The sequence below is a fragment of the Gymnogyps californianus genome, chromosome 11, assembly GCF_018139145.2.
Source record: "Gymnogyps californianus isolate 813 chromosome 11, ASM1813914v2, whole genome shotgun sequence".
Lineage (NCBI taxonomy): Eukaryota > Metazoa > Chordata > Aves > Accipitriformes > Cathartidae > Gymnogyps > Gymnogyps californianus.
In genome coordinates, this window is record NC_059481.1 from 2,022,723 (window position 1) to 2,045,014 (window position 22,292).

The 22,292-nt window shown below is 44.1% G+C and overlaps 1 protein-coding gene across 3 annotated transcripts in view; it reads right to left on the minus strand.

The window, feature by feature from the left end:
- The window catches only part of HCN4 (hyperpolarization activated cyclic nucleotide gated potassium channel 4), a 104,349-nt gene extending 85,341 nt beyond the window's left edge, over nt 1-19,008 (minus strand). For all 3 annotated transcript variants that reach the window (XM_050903455.1, XM_050903454.1, XM_050903452.1), the window contains exon 1: nt 18,305-19,008. In XM_050903455.1, the coding sequence (XP_050759412.1) occupies nt 18,305-19,008 (704 nt within the window). The remainder of the gene's footprint in view (nt 1-18,304) is intronic.
- Nucleotides 19,009-22,292: the final 3,284 nt, after the last annotated feature.

Sequence of the window (22,292 nt, forward strand, 5' to 3'; positions counted from 1 at the left end):
GAGCTTGGTGTTGATTAGGAATCACAACTCCAGTCTCCCCAAATGGAAAGCGAGGTGAAACAGGTCTCTTATTACAACATCTAGGCTCTCACAGAGGCTCCTAGAGACCCAGGTTTGTGGTACCCACCGTAACCTTTGAACCATGCGCCACCAGGACAACCATCTCCACAACAGGTCACCAGCGAGCTTAAGCAGCCTTAGAAACAACTATGTATGTCGTTTAGCTGAGTAGCTGGCCATTTACATCCAGTTACCTTACGATGAAAGACCAAAAAACAGAGGAAGAGCTTCCTGTGCCTGAGGATGGATCAAACCTGAACCTGATGCAGCTGTCGTTCAGCTACATGAAGAAATTTACTCAATGAGAAAGATCTTTGCTTGCAGGATAAGGCACAATGCTCTCTCATATTCTCTCTTCAACTTTTAAAGTTACTAGGATTTATGTCTGAGACAAGCAACAGCATCTGCCAGACTTCAGCACCCGTGCACGCTTATTCCTACCACTCTGTGTGAGCCCTGGATATGCCAGATGGGGCAGGGAGAAAACGTTTAACCTCTTTCTTGCTTAATGGCAGGATGGGAGTCCAAAAAGCTGCCAGAAAGGTGTAATAGAAAGTAGTTTGGGGTTTTCCAGCGGTCTGCTGGAATGATCATATTCAAACCTGTGCTACTCTAAAGGCTCAAAACTTCCTAAACCACATGCTCACTGAGGAGAGAGAAAGCCAGAGTGACAGAACATGTTACCTGCATGTAGCTTTTGTCCCTGACAAGGACACTTCACCACAGACCTAGTGGTTACACAGCACAGGGGTAAGAAGACCTGGAAGAGAGAGTTCACTCCCAACTTACACTCCCAAGTCAAATGCCTTCTTTAACAGGTATTGCTTCTGGGTTAAAAACACTTTGGCCAACAGGGATGGCAACTCTAGTGCAAATTTTCTGCCTACTCTGTGAACAGAAGTATGGCTTCAAGTGTTAGGGGCTGAGGAAGTGCCAAAGGAGCAAAGTGTAAGGACCACGGATTGGGATGGATGGAGTACATATTTTGCACTGTTTCCAAACTTCAGCTCCTACTGATCAGTATTACTTTATGAGAATAACAGAATAACACTGATTTACATCATTACTTTCAGCCCTGGCGGGAAATGTTAATGCTGGTGTCGCTGTTTCAGACAAGCTTCAGCACAAAGTGCCAGCCATAAGCCTCTTTCTGTGGGGAAGAGAAGATGGGGGTGGAAGGGAGTAAGACATCTAAAATGATAATGAGGTAGTGACTATGTGTGTTTCACTTTCAAAAGCAGAAAATATTTTTCCTCCCCAACTCTCCTGCTGCTAACATCAGACTCTTGTTTGCAATGAGTTATTCAGGCTGGATTGGAGCACAATGAATCCTCAGAAAGACTAATGCTGCTGGGATCTTGGGGCTATTCAGGTATCTGAGACCCCAGACAAGAGATGAATCACCTTCTAAAAATGCAGCAGTTAAGGAAAAAAAAAGTCCAATTGCCTCTCATTATTTTAGGTCTCAGAAGAAACATACTCTGCTACGGCTATGCTTATCTAAGGCATCCACCTGAATCCACTATCCCCTCCGAACATCAGATGCTGAATTAATTACTGCATGTACTGAAACAGTATGTAGCTCACAAGAGATTTTTTCCTTTTGACCTCAAAGCACTTTATGGCAGGTGGCTGAGTCTCACCATGAGCATCTGCCAGCTGGGGAAACTGAGGCACAGACAGGCAGTTATTTCCTGAGTGCTTCATTCACACGCAGGTCCACAGCAGAAAGGAGAAGAGAGACCAGGAATCCTGACATGCACTCGAGTGTCTTAAGGGCACTCAACTCAGCTCACAACTTAGCACTTCAGCTCCACAGAAAGGCAGCTCCTTATGCAAGGAGCCACTGTGCTCCAAAGCCCTTTTCAGTTTCTGAGAAACTATTAGTTGTTGTCCCCACAAACATTTCGACATTGAACTGACTGAAATGAGGAAACCCAGCAGAAACCCAAAGGCAGCAGGAGACTTGGGGAAAAATGAGGAGGACTTGGTGCATGCTCTGAGATAGGAGAATGAAAAACTCAGAAACTGGACATTTAAAATATATTCTCCCCTAGAAAGGATACTGTCAGACACACTTGCCCAAAGAGGATGCTTTGAATCACCAATTATACAGAGTATAAAAAATTCAGCAGTCACATTCAAGGCATATAAGGCCTTTCCCCTCATGTCAGACTGGCAGGAGCCATTTTGGCTTTTCACCTTCCTGTGTGGCATGGAGCATGCTATGTAACACTCCTGTAAAGGGAGCAGGCGCTAGGGGATCTGGACATTTTCACTTAACATGTATCTGGCTTTTGCCAAGATGCAGGACGTTCATGGATCTCTCCCGCTCTTACCAGGACACGCTGCAAATTTCTGACTTTTGATCTTTTGTAGAAAGGGCACATCTTTGTGGTGTGGTGGGGATTCCCAAGGGATTCTCCTTTATCAAAGCTCTAATCCTTGTTGCAGGGTCTCAGTGACCCACACAATCCTCTCCAGCCCTTTGTTCCAGTCAAGAAACCTTCCAGAGCAAGTTGTAGCTGCAGCTCCTTCTTCCCTCACCATTCTGAATCCCCGTTACCATCAATGGGAGTTTGCATAATACCTCTCTTTAAAAAATATACAAAACAGGAAAACAATGGTTGCAAACCACAGCAGCTTGCTGTAACTCTACTGTAACGTCCAGTGCTGCTCCTCCAATATATATAGTACTTTTCTGCCAGAGACATCCAGACAAATAGTTATGGGCACCATTAAAAAATGCTTAGATAAATCTTTTCCAGTATGGGCTGGACTTGATCTGCTCTATTTAAGTCAATGGAACACATCCATTGAGCCCTGGGGGAGCAAGTGCCAGCCCTAAATCATTTCTTTGATTAATTGTTCTTGGGAAGGAAGAATTCATTAAGCATTCCGCTCAGCAATTAGAAATAAATATATTTTTAGAATGAACAACCTGCCAGAAACAAGTTGTTTCAGAAATATATTCAGATTGATGCAGCCCATTTTCCATCAATACATAACAAGGAGGCTCCAGCCTGCCAGTTTCCATCCTATCTAGAGGGACACTGCAGAAAAAGGTAGGATAGTCCTGTCACTGAGGAACTACTTGTGCTGTCTACACAACTCAAGTTTGGATCCTGTGAGCAACTCGCTAGAAAATAATGTAGTTTCTCTGTAAATTAGTTTTCCAGACATAAAATGGGAATATATATCCTTGCTATTTCAGAGGAATATTACAAAGCTATTTCTACAAACAGCTGGGACAGTGCAGATATGATAGTCATGAAAACCCAATAAATAATGAAAAAAACCCCTGTATTTGCACTTCAGCATCAGGGCTCAGACATGCTGCAAAGTGAATGTGAAATAACAATCTCTTTAAAGATTTTTGGACATATGACCCATATAATTACCACAGACTTCAGGTATAACTGAAACATGCAAGTAGTTTTGTTGACACAGTAAACAGTTACCAAAAGGATAGCGGGACAGGTATCTATTCCAAGGCAGTGATATTCAAGCACTTTCCTGCCTATTTAAGGTGCAGATTCCACTGACAAATGAGGTGTAAGTGTATATTTTAAATCTACCTGTTTTAAATTTTAAATCCCCTTACTTCAAGGCAGGAACTCATCCCAGAGCTCCTTCTATTTGCTTTTCCTCTTTTGGTGAGGACAGGGTCTATTCATGCCTGAAGCCCAGAGAAGCACATGCAACTGCAAGATGGGCAATGGCACTTTGCGGATGCCACAGCCCTCCTCACCAATGTAGAAAGATGTACTTCTGGTCCCGAGTCTCAAGAAGAAACCCTGAAACAATCTACACATGCCCTGGGTACTGAAAGTTACAGCCACAAAAGACTATTCCAGACTTCTATATTTTGTGTCTTAAAAGAAAAGACATGTCTTATCCTTTGCTTGTGGTGCCTAGAGGCAAGTCTCTTCCCTGCCCTGTTCTGGGTACCTAGGATGGCAGCAATGTCTCAATGAATTCCAGCTTTTCCAAGAAGCAACACAAGAACGCACTCTCAAAGGCCCTCTTCTCTAAAACATGAAATATACTTGTAGTTTTTTACTACTACACATACAGGACCCAATTTCAAGGCCACTGTAGCAGTCACTGACTTAACCTTTGATTTCAGCAGGAGCAGGGATGTGCTAGCATATTATGTAAATTAGCCAGGAACTTGTGCACTTCAATAATGCTTGATTACATGATTTCTATGTTTTTCTTCCTTTTAGTTAATCTAGTCCTTCTGTTTAAGTCAGCTTAGTAGTAAAGCAAAAGCTAGGGTTTTCCTCTGTGTTCTTTCAAATTCATCCCACCAGAAATATCTGTGATATGACTCAGCCCAACTGGCTGGCACTCAATAGATTACAGGAAGGCTGAGAAAGGGAAGTATAAAGATGGTTCAGTGATGAGGGTACCTGGAAGAAAGCTCTGCAAGTCACTCGAGCCAACATCCTCAGCACTCCCTGGTTTCAGTGGGGAACAGCAGAAGGTCTTTCACTGGAGTCCAGGAAAAGCAGATAGCAGATTAGCTCTGCTCTCAAGTATATCCAAAAACATTTTAGCTCATTAGATATTCAGATTGTAAATTAGGGATTTCCTTTATGAAAGACATCATTGAATCAGAAATAGCTATTTTGTGGGCGAAGAGCAGAAAATTCAGTGCTCTCAAATACTTCTACTGTAGCAACAGAGAGCTAGCCTCACTAAATCCTGCTTTGCAGATCCATTCCACAAACAACAAAATGTGAATGTAATCTGGTATCTCTCACTGTAGTGCAATATTAGCAGGTCTCAGACAGTGCTAGACACAGTGCCCACATGTGCCTCAGAGGTACATATACAAGACAGACAGGCCAGAAGTAGCTCCAAGGAGTAAAACTGATTCTCAGTGTCACCCTCAGTAGCTGCAATGGATTCTCACCAAGGAATTTGGCTCCATATGTCTACTGATAAAAACTAATTTCAAAGAAATTATGATTTATCCTTCTGCATCCACAAGAACCCCAGTGTGTGGAGAAATAATTTTACCCAGCACTGTAGCAAGGCTAATGCTGAGGTGAAATGCAACAGTTATGCAGTACAGAGCAGAACAACATACAACTACTGCTTCGGGGCAGGGTATGAGTAAAGCTGAAGCACACCATTTAAACTGTACTAAAATTACTTGCAGTGTCATCTGGCTGCCTGTAAAGGCTAGTAGTCTGTTCTGTCAACAGCCATGGATTTTGAACGATCAGGGTAGTTTATATTACTACGAAACTACTTTATTTGAAATATCCTCCCTTCTGCTTTCTGAGCTAACCAGGACCATATATATTTTTCCTTTGAAAAACAAGTTTTCAAAAAGCTTGTGAAGAATTCTCTCCCCTCCTCTTGTGACCAGCTGTAGGAAAGCTATGCTCCACCTTGAACCATTACAACTGGAGCTATAGCCAACCATATGTCTTTTTTGCTAGCTGGACTGCAGATCTTAGTATCCAAGTTTGGGGCAGGCACAAGTTTCCTGAGCACCAAGAGGTGCTCTTTCCCTGAAAAAAACTCAGCCACAAGGATGTGTACAGAAAGCAAGGCCTAAAGCTTATTCCTGGGCCAAGCTGAGGAAATGTGAATGACTAACGTCAAGGCATCTTGTTCAGCTCTTTCACAGCTTGTCTCTGTACATCTTATCTAAGAAGACTGGAAAGAAATGCTGATGGCCTGCCATTACTGAAAAAATGTGTGTCTGACGATTACACTAGAGGAAGTGTTCAAGAACAGCTCAGCCTTGTGAAAATAATACCCTATAACAGCTGCCAAGTCCCAGAGGGGTTACATCTCCCAATTCCCCAAGTCATGCATGACTTCTATACATCAGTGTCTCCAACAGCTACGCTCATGGATAGGCATTGTCTTTCATCTCTATGGACAAGTCAACACCTCTGTCATTTCCTATTCACCATGGGGTGCTCTGCCCTGCAAAGAGGGTTGTGCTGATTGGGGGATTGAGCTTTTGAGAAATTTCACTGCTTTTTTTTCCTGCTTTTAAATTTCGGTTATGGGAAACAGGACTGGAAAGACATCTGAGGTGTTTTAGGGTGGGAGGAAGAGCAAAAAAGAGGTAGTGGTGGTCTGGACATGGGAATCACCATCCTGTGGTACCAGGGAGAGACATCTTTGTACAGATGTTTGACATGCTCAGCTCTGTTTTACGCTTCTCACATCCGCATCACTCATGAGGTGTTGTATTATTAGATGCACCCCCGATGTTATGTATTAATTTCCAAAGCAGACTCATTCACACACACATAACACATCCACCCACATGCAGTAATGGTTAGACAAGACACAAAGCCATCCAGCAGCCAATTATTTGGGGTGGGAACAGCTTGCATTAGCTCATGATGAAGCTTAGCCTTAATTCTATTGAGCTAGAGGCTGGGAGCTGTGCATTGCTCTCTGAACTGACTGAGGATCTCAGAGCAGGGCAGATGATGTCAAGGCAAATCTTTTTTTGTCTGCAGTGCAGATTTTGCTGTGTGAATTTACTTGCAGATGAGGCTTCTGGATCCCCTGTTCAAAAGCAGGGGCCCTAGGCCATACCCACATCTACCACTGTTAGCCTAAATTCCTGTTTGTGCTGCAAAAGGAGCACACAACCAGCAGAGCTGCCCTTGTTTAGAAGGCTTTGGCCCAACTTTCGATCAATATATGTAGACAACAAGAAGCCAGAGGAATTCGCCCTATTTGGGTGAACGATCAGGAGTAGATGAGAGAGGAGTGCCTGTGCTGCACAGACAGCAGAGGAGTCCAGTCATAACAGGAACACACCGAGAGAAGCTCCAAACACTGTAACTTTACGTTAGGTTTTGCAAAACTGAGGACCAGAAACTTTCCAAATGCAGTCAGGGTTGAGCCAACAGTCACTGCCAAATCTGGAGTTTGATTTAAGTATGTCTTTGACCCACGCATTTGTTCCAGTTCCCAACTGTGGAACAAGCCTAGTTGCTCTCTAACCATAGCATACACAGTGTATCACCTTAACCATGGCAGGCATGATCTGAAGCACACTTGTGTTTGCACTAAAAGCCAAGGGTCACAACAGATTATCCAAAAGATTCAACAGTTGGCGAGCTTAGAGGATATTTTCTAAAGCTGCCACACCACAGAAAAGGACAGACATCTTGCTAGCTCCTGTGCCAGACCTTTTATTCGGGAGTGTTTACTAAAGTCAAGAAGTCACATATTCCCAACGAAAAGGGTAGCACACCTTGCAATACACGTGACCAGTGAGGAAAAGATGGAACATTTTCTTTTTAGAGCATCTCCAAACCCCACGCAGGGGCTGCACAATTCTCATTTACAGACACAAAAGGTTAAATTCATCTTGTCTCCCTCCCCGTGCAGGCTATTTTTCTGTCTTTTTCCAGCCTAGTTCTAAATGTGCCACACAATATAGCACCATACATGGAACGGTACAGCTGTTGGTAACCAGTTATTAAGACAAAGGAACCAATTATTCAGAAATCACCTAGCAGTACATGGATCTACTCATTTTTGTGGTCCTAACAAAAGATGGACAAGAACTGTAACCAAATCTACAGCAGCACACAGAAAAGGATAATCATGAAGAAATTCTCACGAAACTGCCTTGTAGATATTAACCACACCCTTGCTGACATCTACTCTGGCATCTTCTGTTACATTAAAATATTTTAGAGTTCTACTGGCCCCTGGCAGTACCATCACCCCCTTTTCAACGTTGGAGAAATCAAGGCACAGAGTATTCTGTTCAGGATGGCTCACAGGGTCAAAACTAGATGCCTGACCAGCCTTCCAGTTTGTCCTTCTATCCATTATACACTGCTTATGATTCAAAGTGTATCTGCAGCTAAATGAGCACGGGAGAATGATACAAATGGTTTATATAGGCATCAAGGAGAACAGACCATGATCTGTAGTCTAGACTGGTCCTTTCTCCTGCCCTCCCCACAATTCACAGAAAACCAGGGATGGAAAAAAAAATTCCTCTTGTTATTAATAGAGTTATAACTTGTGCACACATTACCACTTTAAAGCAAAGGGGGAAAGATCAAGCATCAAGAATTTGTGCTTAACGAAAGCAGGTTTGCTATTGTTAAAAAAGCTGCATAGTGCCAGTCATCATTATCATTTCTGTTATCGTTTTGACTGTTGGGAGAGCTAGTCCAAACGCTGACACTGCCAGGAAACGTCCCCTTTGCACTGCTTCACTATGCCTAATGCAACTTCTGCTTCTCTGCAGAGAGCCAAGATGTCACTGCACTCGCTCAGCCCACACCCCTGTGCTCTGCACCATCCCTCCAGCCCAGTCAGAAAGGTGAACAGAGGTGAGAGAACATGCAGAGCAGGGCTGGATAATTAGGGGCCTCCACTTCCTCCCGGCCCCCGGAGACACGCACATATGCACGCGCACACACAACTCCTTTGCAGATGAGACATTGCACTGGGTAACAATGATGTTAGTGCTGTGATGAGTTAGCACCTTGCCCTGAAATCACGTGTGAAGCAACGGCTGGGAGGAAGGGACTTATTAATGTGGAGTCCCCGAGTCTTTGGAATGCAGCTGTTATCTCCCTCACAAGCTTCGGAGCGCTGATAACTTTGCAAGACATTTCTTTCCCACACCCAGGCAAATCCAAATGCACTTCACTAGGTTTTCCATCCCCCAAACATGCAGGGGGTGGAACTGAGCATCAGACTGTAACAGTGCTCAGCAGCTCTGACCAGGAAAACGGAATCCCGTCAGAGTTCCTCTGCATAGTCTCATTGGAGCTGTGTATAGGGATGAGGAGTTACTCAGTGTACAGCTACTGATTTCCTGGCAGTCACAAGAACCCTGAGCACAGCTGTGAAAATAAAAAAAAAGGAGTTATAGCTCCTACACTAGAGTCAGCTGGCAACCTGCACCACCTCTCCTGCCTCTAAGCTCTTTAACAATAGATGCATAAACACAGACAACCTCTCCATCCAAAGAGGCAGAGATTTAAATCCTTAATTAGCACATTTGGTCGAGTCACCACAAATGAGATTAGCTTTTGCGCATCGCTGGGGAAGCAGTCGTTCCCCTATAATGTCCAAGTGGTAGACCCTCAAGCTGACCTTGGAATTCCCCTTTGGATGCTCATCTGATTTGCTCTCACCGGCACTGTCTTCCCCCGCTGCATGCAGCATCTCTTCAGGAGTTGACAGCCTGGTTTTACTACAGTCTGGTGCTAATACTAGGCATTGGGTCCCATATTTGATGTTAGCCACGGTGAATATACTGCATGGAATGAATAATTTCAATTTGTAAAGGGACTTCCCAGGTAGCAAACCATTCAACATGGAAAAGGGGCAGAAAAAGTCTCTATAATAGCACCTTGTTAGCCCAGCACACATCTGCTCTCTCTTCTCCGTTTCTGGAGTCCTAACTGCTTTGTCTGCTGACAAAACCCTGGTTTTAGTGCTGTCAGCACTGCAGAGCTGTAGAGCTGCACAGAGCCAAGCTGCGTTCTCATCTGCCTTGCGCTTCACCAAAAAAATTTCCCACTTAAGCAAGGATACCTGAGCAGTTCTTGCTTTCTTGCTGCTTGTCATATATAAAGCAGCTTTGATTTGGAGACCCCAGGATGAACTTGCAGTGCCGCTTGGTCAAGAAACCTTGTCCTGACTTGTAGGCTGAAAAGCGACTGTTTTACAACCATCTCACTAAGAAATGCTCAGATGATGTGGGAATAAGCACCGTATTGCTGGTAGAGGAAGAGGTTATCTAAATGTTTCAGAACGGAACTTAAATCAACCCTATTCACCATAATAACTCTGACTCTTCTGCAACACAGAGCAAGTAAATCTCATGAAGTTATAGATCACTGGACACCAAAAAGGTAATGATGTCACCAGCCGGGTGCTGCCTGATTTGAAAGACGGTTGTGGATACTACACCTGCATCAGCAGTCACAGGAATGCATGTGGGACACTGGGAACCAATAAAGGAGGAAAAGAGGACGTAGGTCTCTCCACATGGAGGTAAACCCATGCTCTGTTAGAAACCAGGGAAGGGATATAAGAGCATTTGTCAGAGTTGGTGATTTTCTTAATTCTTCCTCTTAGCCTCGAGTTCTGGAAATAGCCTCACCCCTCTGCACACAGGAACAGCCTGGACCTTGTTCAGCCATAGACCTCATGGCATAAACATTTAGGGGTGAAATCTTACGCTTTCACTAGCCACTTCCCTACAGACTGGCCTTCCCCTTACACTCAGCAGTGGAAATGGGTTTTTCTGAAGTTCTCAAAGACAGAAAAGGAGTTGGCACCTTTCTTTTTGAGTGACATTCATCTGTAGGTAAATTGATTTAATAGCTTGTTAGAGTGCCAATTAGAACCAACAACTCAATTGACCTATAACTGCCTTGGCACCAACACAGCTTTCAAAAACAAGAGAAAGGAAGAAATCTGTGCTCTGGCAGAGACGAGAGCTCAGATAGTTGGTTTCGAGAGCAAACTGAGGGATTCGTGGGCTTGCTAATGAGATGCTCATAACACATCAGAAACAAAGACAAATTGCAATGGTTTCAAGCTAAAATGACACTATGTTATCTCCAGACAAAGATCGCTCTTTTATCTGTATAATAAATGGATTTCAGTGCAGCAGCAGTGACTCTACAGCAGAAAAAACTCAGTGCAATAGAAAGCACTAGCACAGTTACCTAACCGGAATAACACTGTATAGAAAACTTAAGTTTACCTGCTTATAATAGTACTGAAAAGTCCTACACTGATTCTGTGTGTGCCTACCAATAAACACCTTTAGAAAACACATTTTTCCCTCAAATAAAATCTGTTTCACACTAATGCGGTGGAGATTGTGCTTCTATACAAATTAATCATTTTAAATGTTTAGCTCCAAGGATTGAGATATTTCAAGTTTAAAAAATAAAACATGGGTAGAATTTGTCTAAACATTGCTGGGCTGGTAGTATCCAAGCATGGAAAGAGGGATAATGTGGAAGGGTTTTAAATTACTAGGCAAAATGATCCATTCTTAAATTAGGAAGGAAAGCAGGGACTGAGAAAACGGAGATTGTTTGAAGAGTCAGAGGGACGATAGCAACTAAGAATATATAGAAGGAGAGGAAACTAATTTGGGGAGACCCACTCAGAAAAAAAACCTGAAGGATAAGGTTGGAGACTGGCAAGGGAGGGAACTGGACTGAGTAAAGCGCCCAGCGCAACATACTGCAACTGGAACATTGCGGGGATGGGAGGGGGGGCAGGACAGGCATTACTAAAAACTAAGGTGAGGTGGAAAACAGCGATCAGATGATAAGCTGGGTATTGGGACCTAGGACTGGCTGGACAAGAAATCTGTCACGAGAAGCCTAAAAAATAGAGATGGGACTGGTGGGTAAGAAACACAAGCTTGAAGTGAGGGATGGGGAAAACAACAGGTTGGAGAGAGCGGGGCAGAAGGCGCCATGCTTAGGTACTGGGGAGAAAACAAGTAGAGAGTTTGTAATAAGCTGAGTATATTTCCCTTCGAAGCCTGGAGAGTAACCCAGGAATCTGGTGCATCATCGTTCCTTTGCTGTAACTACCTGCTATGGCCATTGCTTAATTCAGAGCAGAGGGCAGTGCAGCATATCCTTGAAAAGATCCATACCTGCTACTGAATCCAGAGATATTATTATGATAAAGATAGGGATTGATTTGTTTTTTTAAATCTTAACAACTGTACAAAACCACTGTATTAAAAATTAGACTGCAAAGTCAAAAGCTTAGGTTATGAAATAGCAGAACAGAGGTTAGCTGTACATATGTATTATGTTACAGTCATTACTTGATTCAAAACAGTTCTTCCCATAGAATTCACGCTTCATTCAAGATGAGAGGAAGGGCTTGAGGCAGACGTGTGCAGGAAAGAGATTTTCTATGGGAGCTCATTTCTTGCACAATCTGGAAGGTTTGCAATAAAAGAGATAAGGAACTGCAGAATGAGATGTGATGGCTAGGGCAGATGAGCGGTACCCTGGGAATCCCATCTCTGCCAAAAAATTCCTGCAGAGGTGTTAGGCAAATCACTCAATCCAAAACTGTAATTAGAATAATATTCTTAGGTGAACACTATGTCATTGTTTACAGCTATGATTTTTTTTTTGCTGTAACAACAGATAAACTAACAAACATCAGAGGCTTGGGAAAAGGGTGGGTGGGATTGGCATGCCTATTTCTCAGTCTGGCTGCTCACCAAGCTAGTCTAAGAAATTGTCCAAATCAGAATGTCTCAATCCTCTTAAAGCACCCGTTACTCTTAAAACAGGTAGTCATTATCTCTGTGCCCTTGTCTTCTGGGTCACAGCGATGGCTGATTCCTTAGTAAGCACCCACAGAGGCAGAGCTCTGAACAAAAGGTATGCTGTGTAATGCTACGTACTCCACAAAACAGGTCCTCAAATTGACTACATCAAGTTAGTGAATGTTTTTGACCTTAATCTCTATGAGTCTCTGCCACCTCGCTATAAACTGGGGATGACAGTACCAGTTTTCTAGCAAAGGTGTTGGGAAGCGAAATGAACATTTATTGCTATTATAGTTGAATATTTTATAAGTGCCAAAGAAAAAAAAAGGCCATGAGGAAATTAACCTGTTTTTTCAGAACAGGATCTGAATAAGATATAATAAATATGGTATGCTATCTTACAAGGAGAGATGGAGAAAACGTTAAATAGTTTTTCACAAAGAACCACTCCTGTGTGCACTGAATGAGGCATGGGCTTCTGTGGAAGAGATAACGTGTTCATCTATTGACAGATATTTGTATGAAGGGCCTGAATTAAGTTTATGCAGAAAATCTTAATCATAGCACTTTCTTAAATCTCAGTGCTTGCTTTAGTTTTTATTTATACTCTTTCATGTCATTTTCTGCACGTGAGCATACATGAAAATACTGTAATATTATATGATTATAGTCTTAAAACATATTATGGTGATACACTGAGGTGTTTCATTTACTGAGGCCTTCCTGTTTTCAAATGATGCCTTTTGTAGCATCTGAACATGTCTCATACAAAAAACTACATCCCCACATTGACTGTCTAGCATGGGTTTTTTTATCCTCCGCCTCATGACATGGGAACTAGGGCAGGAAGCATGTGACGACTTGCCTAAGGACATGGGAAGTATGGCTGCACTAGTTTGGTCCCCTTAGTTCATGGTCACAAAACCATGTTTCTTCTCCTGCAGCCTGATTGACAGTCCACTGTAGACAACAGAAATCCAATCTGTGCTGTTCAGCAGGATTTGGATTATCCCTCATATTATTCCTGTTTGGATCCCCTTGTTCTGCTCCAGCAAAACTGCCCTGGGATTTGGCAGGAAAATTGTCTGCAGTAAAGACAGCAAGATCTGACTTCAGGAAAGCATCTCCCCTTCCTCAGCTAGCAGCGTGCCCACACTATTTTGAGGCAACTGCCATCAGCGTGAACAAGAAAAGAAGATAGTCAAGTCTATGAGCTGCCTACCAATAAACCTATGCCTGATTTGCACTTTGTGTTTCTTTCTAATGACAGGTACAGGTTCTGCTACTAATGCAACTGTTTCCCCGACCTTTCCCTCTAAGCAGAGGTTTCACTGAACCAGAATTTCAATTTGCTGTACATAAGGCTCACACAATGGGCAGCTTTCATTTTACTTTGCTATGAGCAGTGGGCAGGTCACAAGATCAGAGTTTGCCATTGTGGGCGGCTTCTGAATGTGGATAGGCACGAAGCGAGGCCGGCACAAGAAGCAGCATTCTGGGCAGCAGGTAAAGAAAAGGGCATTATTGTGTGAGAGCAGGGAGAGCAACACCCACCTAAGTGAACTGCCAAAGTCAGCGAGCAGTGCTGTATGCTTCACAAATTGTTTACCCTTCTAACAAAATAGTGAAAAGCTGACGAATGAAAACAATCTCCACAGACAGAGCAGCACTCTGTGAGGCACTCTGGAAATCAGTTCTGCTCAGGAGAGTGGAAAAGGTAAACACACATCCTTCCCATTTTTGCTCAATCCCACCAGTGGTATTGGGTTCAGTATTTACTACTATAATTAGTAAATCCCACTGATTCCCCATAAGAAGGCAGTCTGAATGACACTGCTTAGAGGTCTGGAGCGGCATGAAGGGGAGCAAATGATTTTGTTCTTCAGGAATTCCCCTACCTTATACATTGCACCTGAGCATCTATTTCTTTTGGTGCCACAGAAATCTCCCCAGGTTCCCAAGCAGATAAGGGGCTCTGGCAGAGGAAGCAAATGAAAAAGAAAGGATCTGTTTGCAGACAAGTATTACAAGTAAGGGAGAACAGTGAAAAGAAAAATTCTAAAATCTGAAGTTGGGACTGTTACTGAGTGGAATATTTTCCATTGTTTTCAAGGAGGCAGCAGCTTCTCTTTTCTGTGAAGAAGTTAATAGATTACTGGGCAGTGAATAATGTGCAGTTCTATTTACATCCACTGTTTGGACTATTTTCGTCCTTCAGATAGCGTATCTGTTCTCAGGCCTTTCTAAAAGCAGCATGCTACACTTCTTTGCAAGCAATTCTGGATAGCAGCTACAACCAATATGCTTCAGTCAGCTACAAACTACATAGATCATTGTTTGTCTGGAATTTTTTTATTAAACCAATTGTACTGGATCAATGCTTCCTCTAAGCAATAAATTACAATTCTATCTACCCAGTGAAAAAGCTTTCAAAGTCACAGATAAATCTTGATCTAGGAAATACAGTTTGGCTCTGCACCGATGTGCGATCAACCACAGATGCAAATAAGCTCAAGCCGCTAGCACATACATCTGCACCTCAGAATAGGAGCTAGTATTCTTACTTTCATTAGAAATTGCTAAGATACCTTTTAAGTGCTTCTAGAACTAGTCCACTGCATTAGTCATGAGTACTCAGGGGCACTGAGTTTGGTTTTTATAAAGGTCATTTGGTGTCTTTTCCCCTCACAATGGACTAAAAGCAGAAATCAACAGAGCCTTAATTTGCTTTACTCTTGGAGGGTCATAGATTTGCCACTGGAATCAGCCATATTAGATGCTAAAATGATAATTTAATGAGACTATGATGAAAGCCTCTGTTCTATTCTAAAACAGGAACTCCTCTCGCATAGCACAAAGGAGAAGCAACGCCATGAAGTCAGAGGAATTACACCAACGTCATTTCACAGCAGAATCAAGCTCCAGTAAATAGGGCTGGAGTGTTCCATTCAAAACTTCACATCTCATGCTGTACTGAGACAGGAGTCATGAGGTCTGGAGCTCTACCAAAATGCCTGGAGATGCACCTCGCTCTCAGAGGGGAAACTGGTTTCTCCAAAAAGACAGAAAACAAGATCTGGGTCTAAATATTTACTGACTTGAAACTTGTACACCAAATGCCGCCGCACACCTTTGGTGACAGCAAAGTGCAAGGATAATGGAGACTCATGCCTCTTACAAGATCCTAACGCTCCAGAATCTGCACCCATCTATAACAAGGAGCAATCACGCATTGCACTGCGTAATTTGCAAAGCAGAAAATAGAGTCCTTTGGGTCAAGGATATAGCTCTTGCAAATATTTTAACAATATCTGCTCTTTGGTGCAATCTGCTGCATTTCAGAGGTCAACAAATGTTATTCATATTCATGGGAGTTTTTTCTAAGACAGATGCTTTAGTAGCATTCAGAGAAGGAGGGAATACAAAACCCGAACAGAATCTGGGAAAGCTCCCACTCTTCTCCTTCAAGGCAGCCATTGTTCATAGGTCATTTTTCATGGAAGCCAACGCATTTTCTCTAAGTGGCATTCATATTCAGATATGCTGCAGGTGACCTAGAAACAGGGGTGAGCAAAGTTCCCCAGAAAATATACATACTGACCATACAGTAGTGCATCCAGCTCCTCCTGGTCTCTTCAGATGTCTCTCTGTACAATCAGTACCACTGCCCCATCTGATGTTGATATATAATAGCAGGGAGAAAGCACATATTTGTGTGCTAGGCTTCTAGCATCAATTTAGAAGAAACACAAAGCAGCAAGATATCAGCCTACCTGGAATCTGACACCAAGCAGAGAGCATCTTGCACCAGGGTACAGAAATCCAACTCACTGTGCTTTCTCTGCACAAATGCAAACCTACGTCTGGGCAGGATTTTATTATTAATACTAACGAGTCATACATGCATTCATATATATCTGCATGCATACGAACATCTCAGTGTTAGCAGACTCAGTGCGATCATCTGGCTTGGGAGAGTCTAAGCTTGCCTGCGTATTTCATTCCTTTGTGTAAGGCTAGGAGTGGCCCTATAGCCAAGTACCTCAGAAATAAAAACTTACCTCACAATTTACTGTGCTGTTTTAAGGAATAAGCACTGGTTCACTAGGAATCTTAAAAAAATAAACTCTTAGGACCGTCTCACCTTGGGCAAGGTGGTTAACTCAGCTACTGCTACAATTCTTTTACTGAAGTTTGCCAGTCTGGTTCTATGCTGAACATGTAGTCATAAAGATGGAAGGGAATAAATCCACTATACAGATACATAAAAGATATGCAAACTGAATGCTACTTTTGCATAAATCCAAATACAATCCAGAGACTAAATCAAAAATTCCTTGAGGGTGTGACACACAGAGAACACCTTGCTAGAATAACCCAAGAAAGCACAGTAGTTAGTTTTTAACTCCAGACTTGTGGCAAATAATACAAAGATTTATAGCTAAGAATATGAAATCGGTTTTGTTCTTTTTAAAGCTAATCACTCTCACATTTCACTGTGTTTGTGAGGTGTTACTTGATCAGTCACAACTGGGAGCCAATTTTATACTCTTTCCAGTCTGGGTTTGAATAAGATTGTACTTGCAAGGGCTACGTATCATGATGTAGCTACTGGAAACCCTCATATGCTCGGTCAGCTGTGCGCTTGAGACACTTGAATGCACTGAATTTAAATGACAGTTCAGTCTTCCAATTCACGTAGCCTTCTAATAACATTTGTTAATCCAAGCAAATATCAAGGAATCTGTTCAGTGCCAGTGCTGAATCTTCTAAGCATGTGGACTGCTTGCTAAATCCCTAAAAGGTAGTGTCAAGAGGTTTCTGTTGTTTCTGTCTTTGGGCACCCAAATCCACCCTGGAACTCCTTCCTGCAATTATCTTGCTAACTGTATTTTAGGGAATAATGCAAGGTTTCTTGAAGAGTCCAAGAATTCAATAAAATCATGTAGTTTGATAGATATGTGTTTGAATAATGTTCTTCTACTGTGTGCTTTTAAATGTGAGATGTAAGCAAGTTGTAATTAAAGTTGAAGCAATAAACCTTAGCCATTGATTGCACTAAGTAATTAATTATTGATTGCAGTACTTTACATACATATTGCAGAGGACAATTCATCTGTGCAGTAGACAATACTTTACTCAGAAATACCCAAACACAACCCCTCTGCTATACAGAACTATCCAAAAATTGGCTCTAGGGTTTACAAGTTAATTTCCTTATTAACCTTCATGGAAATGTTGCTGTCTGAGTGAAAGAAAGCCATTACTTTCATAAAGACAATGTTAACTATTCACTATCCAAATTAATTTTGCAAATAAGGATCCACAGATGCAAAAGAGAAAATCTTTCTTTGTAAGACTCTGAAGGTATTAAGTTCCTTCTTAATGAATGCTGCCATCCCCTGCACATAACCAATTCCCGACAAGCGATGCTGCAGTAAGAAGCCGTACAGAACAGCAACAGTAGCAACATCCTTCCCTAACTCTTGGGCAAGGAGAAAGGAGGGGACTTCGAGGTACGAAAATGGGAACTGCAACATTCATCAGGCAGATCATATGTTCTGAACTGGACATGTAGGACTAGTTCAACAGCAGACACCATGCTTTTAGTCTAGAGTTGTGCATCAGGTGGGAACATTTTTACCCATTTACACTGAACTTATGGAGAGGCTTTCCCTTACAAAAAGCCAAAGTGAAAGACATTTGTAGGTTTAAAAACACAACTTAAAATTAATAATATTGTGGGGACACTAAAATTAAGCTTAAATATAAATGAAACCTGCAGATTGTTTGACTGGAGCAGATCTTGGATGCGTTCTCCAGCTCCTCTGACTAGGAAATAAGGAAAGTTATGTCTGGGTGCGTGCGCTGTGCGGAAAGGTCTGAGCTGGACACTGTAGGGGAAGGGGCAGGCCAGCTAGTTTTGAGTGGGCCAGGAGGGGGGGATTGTACCTGAAGTCGCTGTAGGGATGGATGATCCAGAACCCGGCAGACTTAACCCTTTCCTGCTCCCTCTCCACGGCCTTCTGGCTGCCAAACATCCTCAAGGAGAATTTGTTGACCCCCGGCTGGAGCATGGCCCCAAACTGCCTCTGCATGAAACCGGCTTGGCCCAGCCTCTGCTCCTCATCTGGGGTGATCTGGTCGCACCCTCCACCTCCTTCCACTTTGATAGAGGTAGAGGAGCAAGCCCGGGGGGGCTGCTGCTGGGGCTCCGGGGGGGACGCTGGTGGTGGAGGTGCTGGCAGTCCCTGCTCCAGCTCCCCACTGCCGGGAGGGCTCTTGTCCTCACTGGGGGAGGCTGGCTCCCCTTCGCCGCCGATCAGCCTCTTCTCCTCGGCCGCATCGTGGAGGTGCCTGCTGGTCAGTGAGGACAGGCTCCCTTTGAAGCGGCGGCAGTCCCCGTTGGTGCTGGTCTTGGCACCCTTGCTGCCTGCATCCGTCTCCAGGAGGCCGGGGTCTCCCCCTCTGCCGGGGTCTCCCCCGAGTGCCCGGGTGCTCCCAGCAGAGGGAGAAGGCAGTGGCTTCAGCCTGATGCTTTTCCTCCGGGTGTCCTTGTCGCTGTCTTCCTCCTCGTCCATGATCGACGCCTTGGGTCCTATCTGCTGGGGCAGGCTGTAGAGCCTCTTGCGCATGGAGGGGGGCAGCTTGTCCATGGCCAATGCTGCTGCTGCTGCTACTGCTGCTGCTGCTCAGTTAGAGGGAGAGACCCCCCCCGCTCTGCCCAAGGAGGGGAACCGTCACTGCCCCCAGGCCCCTGCCCCCAGCTCAAGGGGCAGAAGGGACCAGAGACTGGCGTGTCATCTCCTTACCAGACTGTGGCATCCACAGGCTCTGCATCAAAACACAGGCTCTGCATCCAGAAGGGAAGGAAAAAAAAAGAGGGAAGGCAAAAAAGCCCCCCTCTTTCCTCCGTTGTCCCGATTTGGCTACTTGCTGCTTGTCTCCCCTTGGTGAGTGTTACTGCAATCCCTGTCTGCTCAGATCCAGAGCACTGGGCAAGAAGTCTAGAGGAGAGCCACACACTTCTGGCTGGAAGGCGAGGGAGGGCGGCAGCAGCAGCAGCAGCCGCCTTGCCATGTTGGCTTCGAGATGCAAATGTGCTGTGTCTCCCGGCGGGCAGACATCATCCGGAAAGCGAAGCTCAAGCCCGGGTGCCTCAAACTCCTCAACCTGCCGGCCAATAACACAATGAACTGCAACCTGCAGCAGCCACTGCTTGCTTACATCACTGTCATCACTTATTCCTCATGCAGCCCCTGCTCCTGGGAATATTCATGAAGCGATCCCATTCTATTGGGTTGCCATAGGAGCGACTACTGCACACAGGCTCTGCCTACCTGAGCCGGCACCCGGGCTTCTTAAAAGGGCAACGCCTGGCTGCCAAGGGTGTGTGTGGCTGAACGGGCGCCGCAACGCTGCTGCTGCTGCTGCCGCTGCCGGGCTGCAAGGACCGCATCGCCCTGGCGCTGCAGAACTCCTGCCGCTGAGCAAAAGTCACCCGCGGCTCGGCTTTAGCTGACAGTGCCAGCCTTAATGTCATCCTTGGTTTAACGGCAAAAATTACCGGGCGGCCGTGAATTTAAAAATAGCAGCATCATAAACATTAAAAAAAAATAGGAGCAAGAAGATTCCTTTTTCTCTTAGATGCTGACGATCCTTTCTCCTTCTGGAGTTGTGGCTGCTTTGTTGCAGGTTTGCTTGTGAAGACACAGGGGGTTTTGTGGGAAGGGGCACATCCAAATCTAAAGGAAAAACAGCAGTTCACCTTGAAAATCTCACTTGCATGCAAAGCAGGGGCGTGGGGAGTGCCTGTCTTTTCTAGCAGAAGTTTGCCTGCTGGGAAACCCGTTGTGTTTTGTACCTGTCTGCAAACTACCGAAGGTCTGGAAGGTTTCTTTTTCCTTCGCTGTCTTGCTTCCCCGTTAGACATACAAAACGTTACTATTTCTCCCCTGCGGGGTTGGATCTGTAGAAGTCATTCAAAAAAAAGCAAGCTGCATCTCAAAGAGCTCCCCTACTGGACTGGGGAGGCTGGACTGGGATGGCGAAGGAGTGTGTGGGATTGCGTGGGCTCTCCCTACGACATGGGGAAACCCACTTCCCAGTGGGCACCTGAGTCAGCACTTTTTGCGGCTCACCCTCGACTAGCGTGTCTCCCGGGAGGTTGGTCCTCGGAAAATCACAGCTCCAGATGGGAATCCTTCTTCCTTTCACTGCTCGCTACAATGCACCTCGTATAACAGAGGCCAAAGCAGTGGGGAAAAAAGGCTAAAATCAGGCATTTCCCCATCTTTTGTTCTTTGAGAGGTTTTTTGGAGAAAAGGAGGAAAAGAGGTGGCAATCAGTCCTGCCCTGTGCTTTTTTGGGAATGGCTGTTTATGCTGTTATGTTTAAGAAGCTCTTAGACTGATAAACTGGTTCAAATTATTTCCTAGTGTAAAGCCTTTGAAACCAGTGGAGTTAAATTAAGAATCTGTTTAGCCATATGAGAGACTGTTTGCATATATTTTCGCATAGATTCAATATCTGAGGCTTTCTAGAATGTTTGTTATTTTATACATTTAAAATCATACCTCCTAGGAAAAGGAAACCACGTGAACTGTGCAGACAGGCAGGGAGGCTAAACACAGGCAACGAATGCCCACTGCAAGCAGCGAGGAAATCCTCACCTGATCGCTGCGCTTCTGCTTTCATAAGCAAATATTCACCTTTTCCCTTCCAGGAGTCACCTGTCACTCGCCTAAGGTAACTCTGCCATTTAAAGCAGCAAGATGTTACTTAAGCTCTTACTTCAAGGAAATGCAGCCATCAGCAGTGACTTCACCATACACACAGACAGCACATGCCTCCTCATCTTTGTTTGCCTGCTCTCTCGCTTGCTCTCTTGAATCCTTTCTCTGAAGCATTCACCTGCTCCTCTTCTCCTCCCACCTCCTGGCACAACCTAGACTGGCTGTGACTCATTTGAAATACTCTACAGTGAAGCTACCTAGTGCAAATATTATTTAATATTATTATTTTCATCACAATTTCTGGTAGAACAAGCTTTTCAGGGGAAATAAATCTCGATTTTCAAATCCTCCTGTAGATCAGGTAATGTGAACTAAGCCAGTGATAGCATTAAAGGTCTTTTTCCTCTTCTTCCCTCCTCCAGGCACTAGGGATGCTGAGGTGTAAGCACTTCTGTGCCTAAGCTGCAATCAACTGCCTTCCAAAAGGATGTGTTTTGATTAATGAGGTGCATAACATCTGAAACTGATGCAGCTTCTTAAACACAGTCCCTAATGCTCCCAGAGTATGACAGAGCAATAAAGGACATGCTCAAGGAATCAAGCTGTTCGTCCTCTTTCAGCTATAGGTATTCTAGCCGGCTCTCAGAAAATACCTACACTCTTTATTTCCTGGCCTTTCTGGGATTATTCTCTGAGTGCTGCCTTATTTGGTGACACAAATAAGATTCTCTTACAGCCCTGAAGTGGGGAAAGAATACAACAGAGCATGCAAGCAGCAGAATGCTCCTTTATCACTTCTGAAGCTAGGAAAGAAAATTATCAGGTGCAAAGACTGAGTCAGGCTGACTGGCACACTGCTGCACAATTACAGAAGCATGCAGATATCCCTGTGCCCAGAATTCTGGCCAGCACTTCCCAGCCACCAGTGTCCAGTCTATATACGATGCATATGATTCCTCAGATACAGAGAAGTTTTTTTGGGGGGACCACATTTCTTAACCTTTACATCTACGTATAAAGCATTAAGCTTCACTTCAGTATCACACCTGCTTTGAAGCAATTTTTCAAGCACATCATTTTAGCAAATACTATAGTTCCATTTGGGGGGGGGGAATGCTTAACCTGAAATAAGAGCCTAAGTGCTGTATCGAATCTAGGCCTTGTCGAGCAGATAGCCCAAAGCAGGTAGCCCAAAGTGCTAAAAA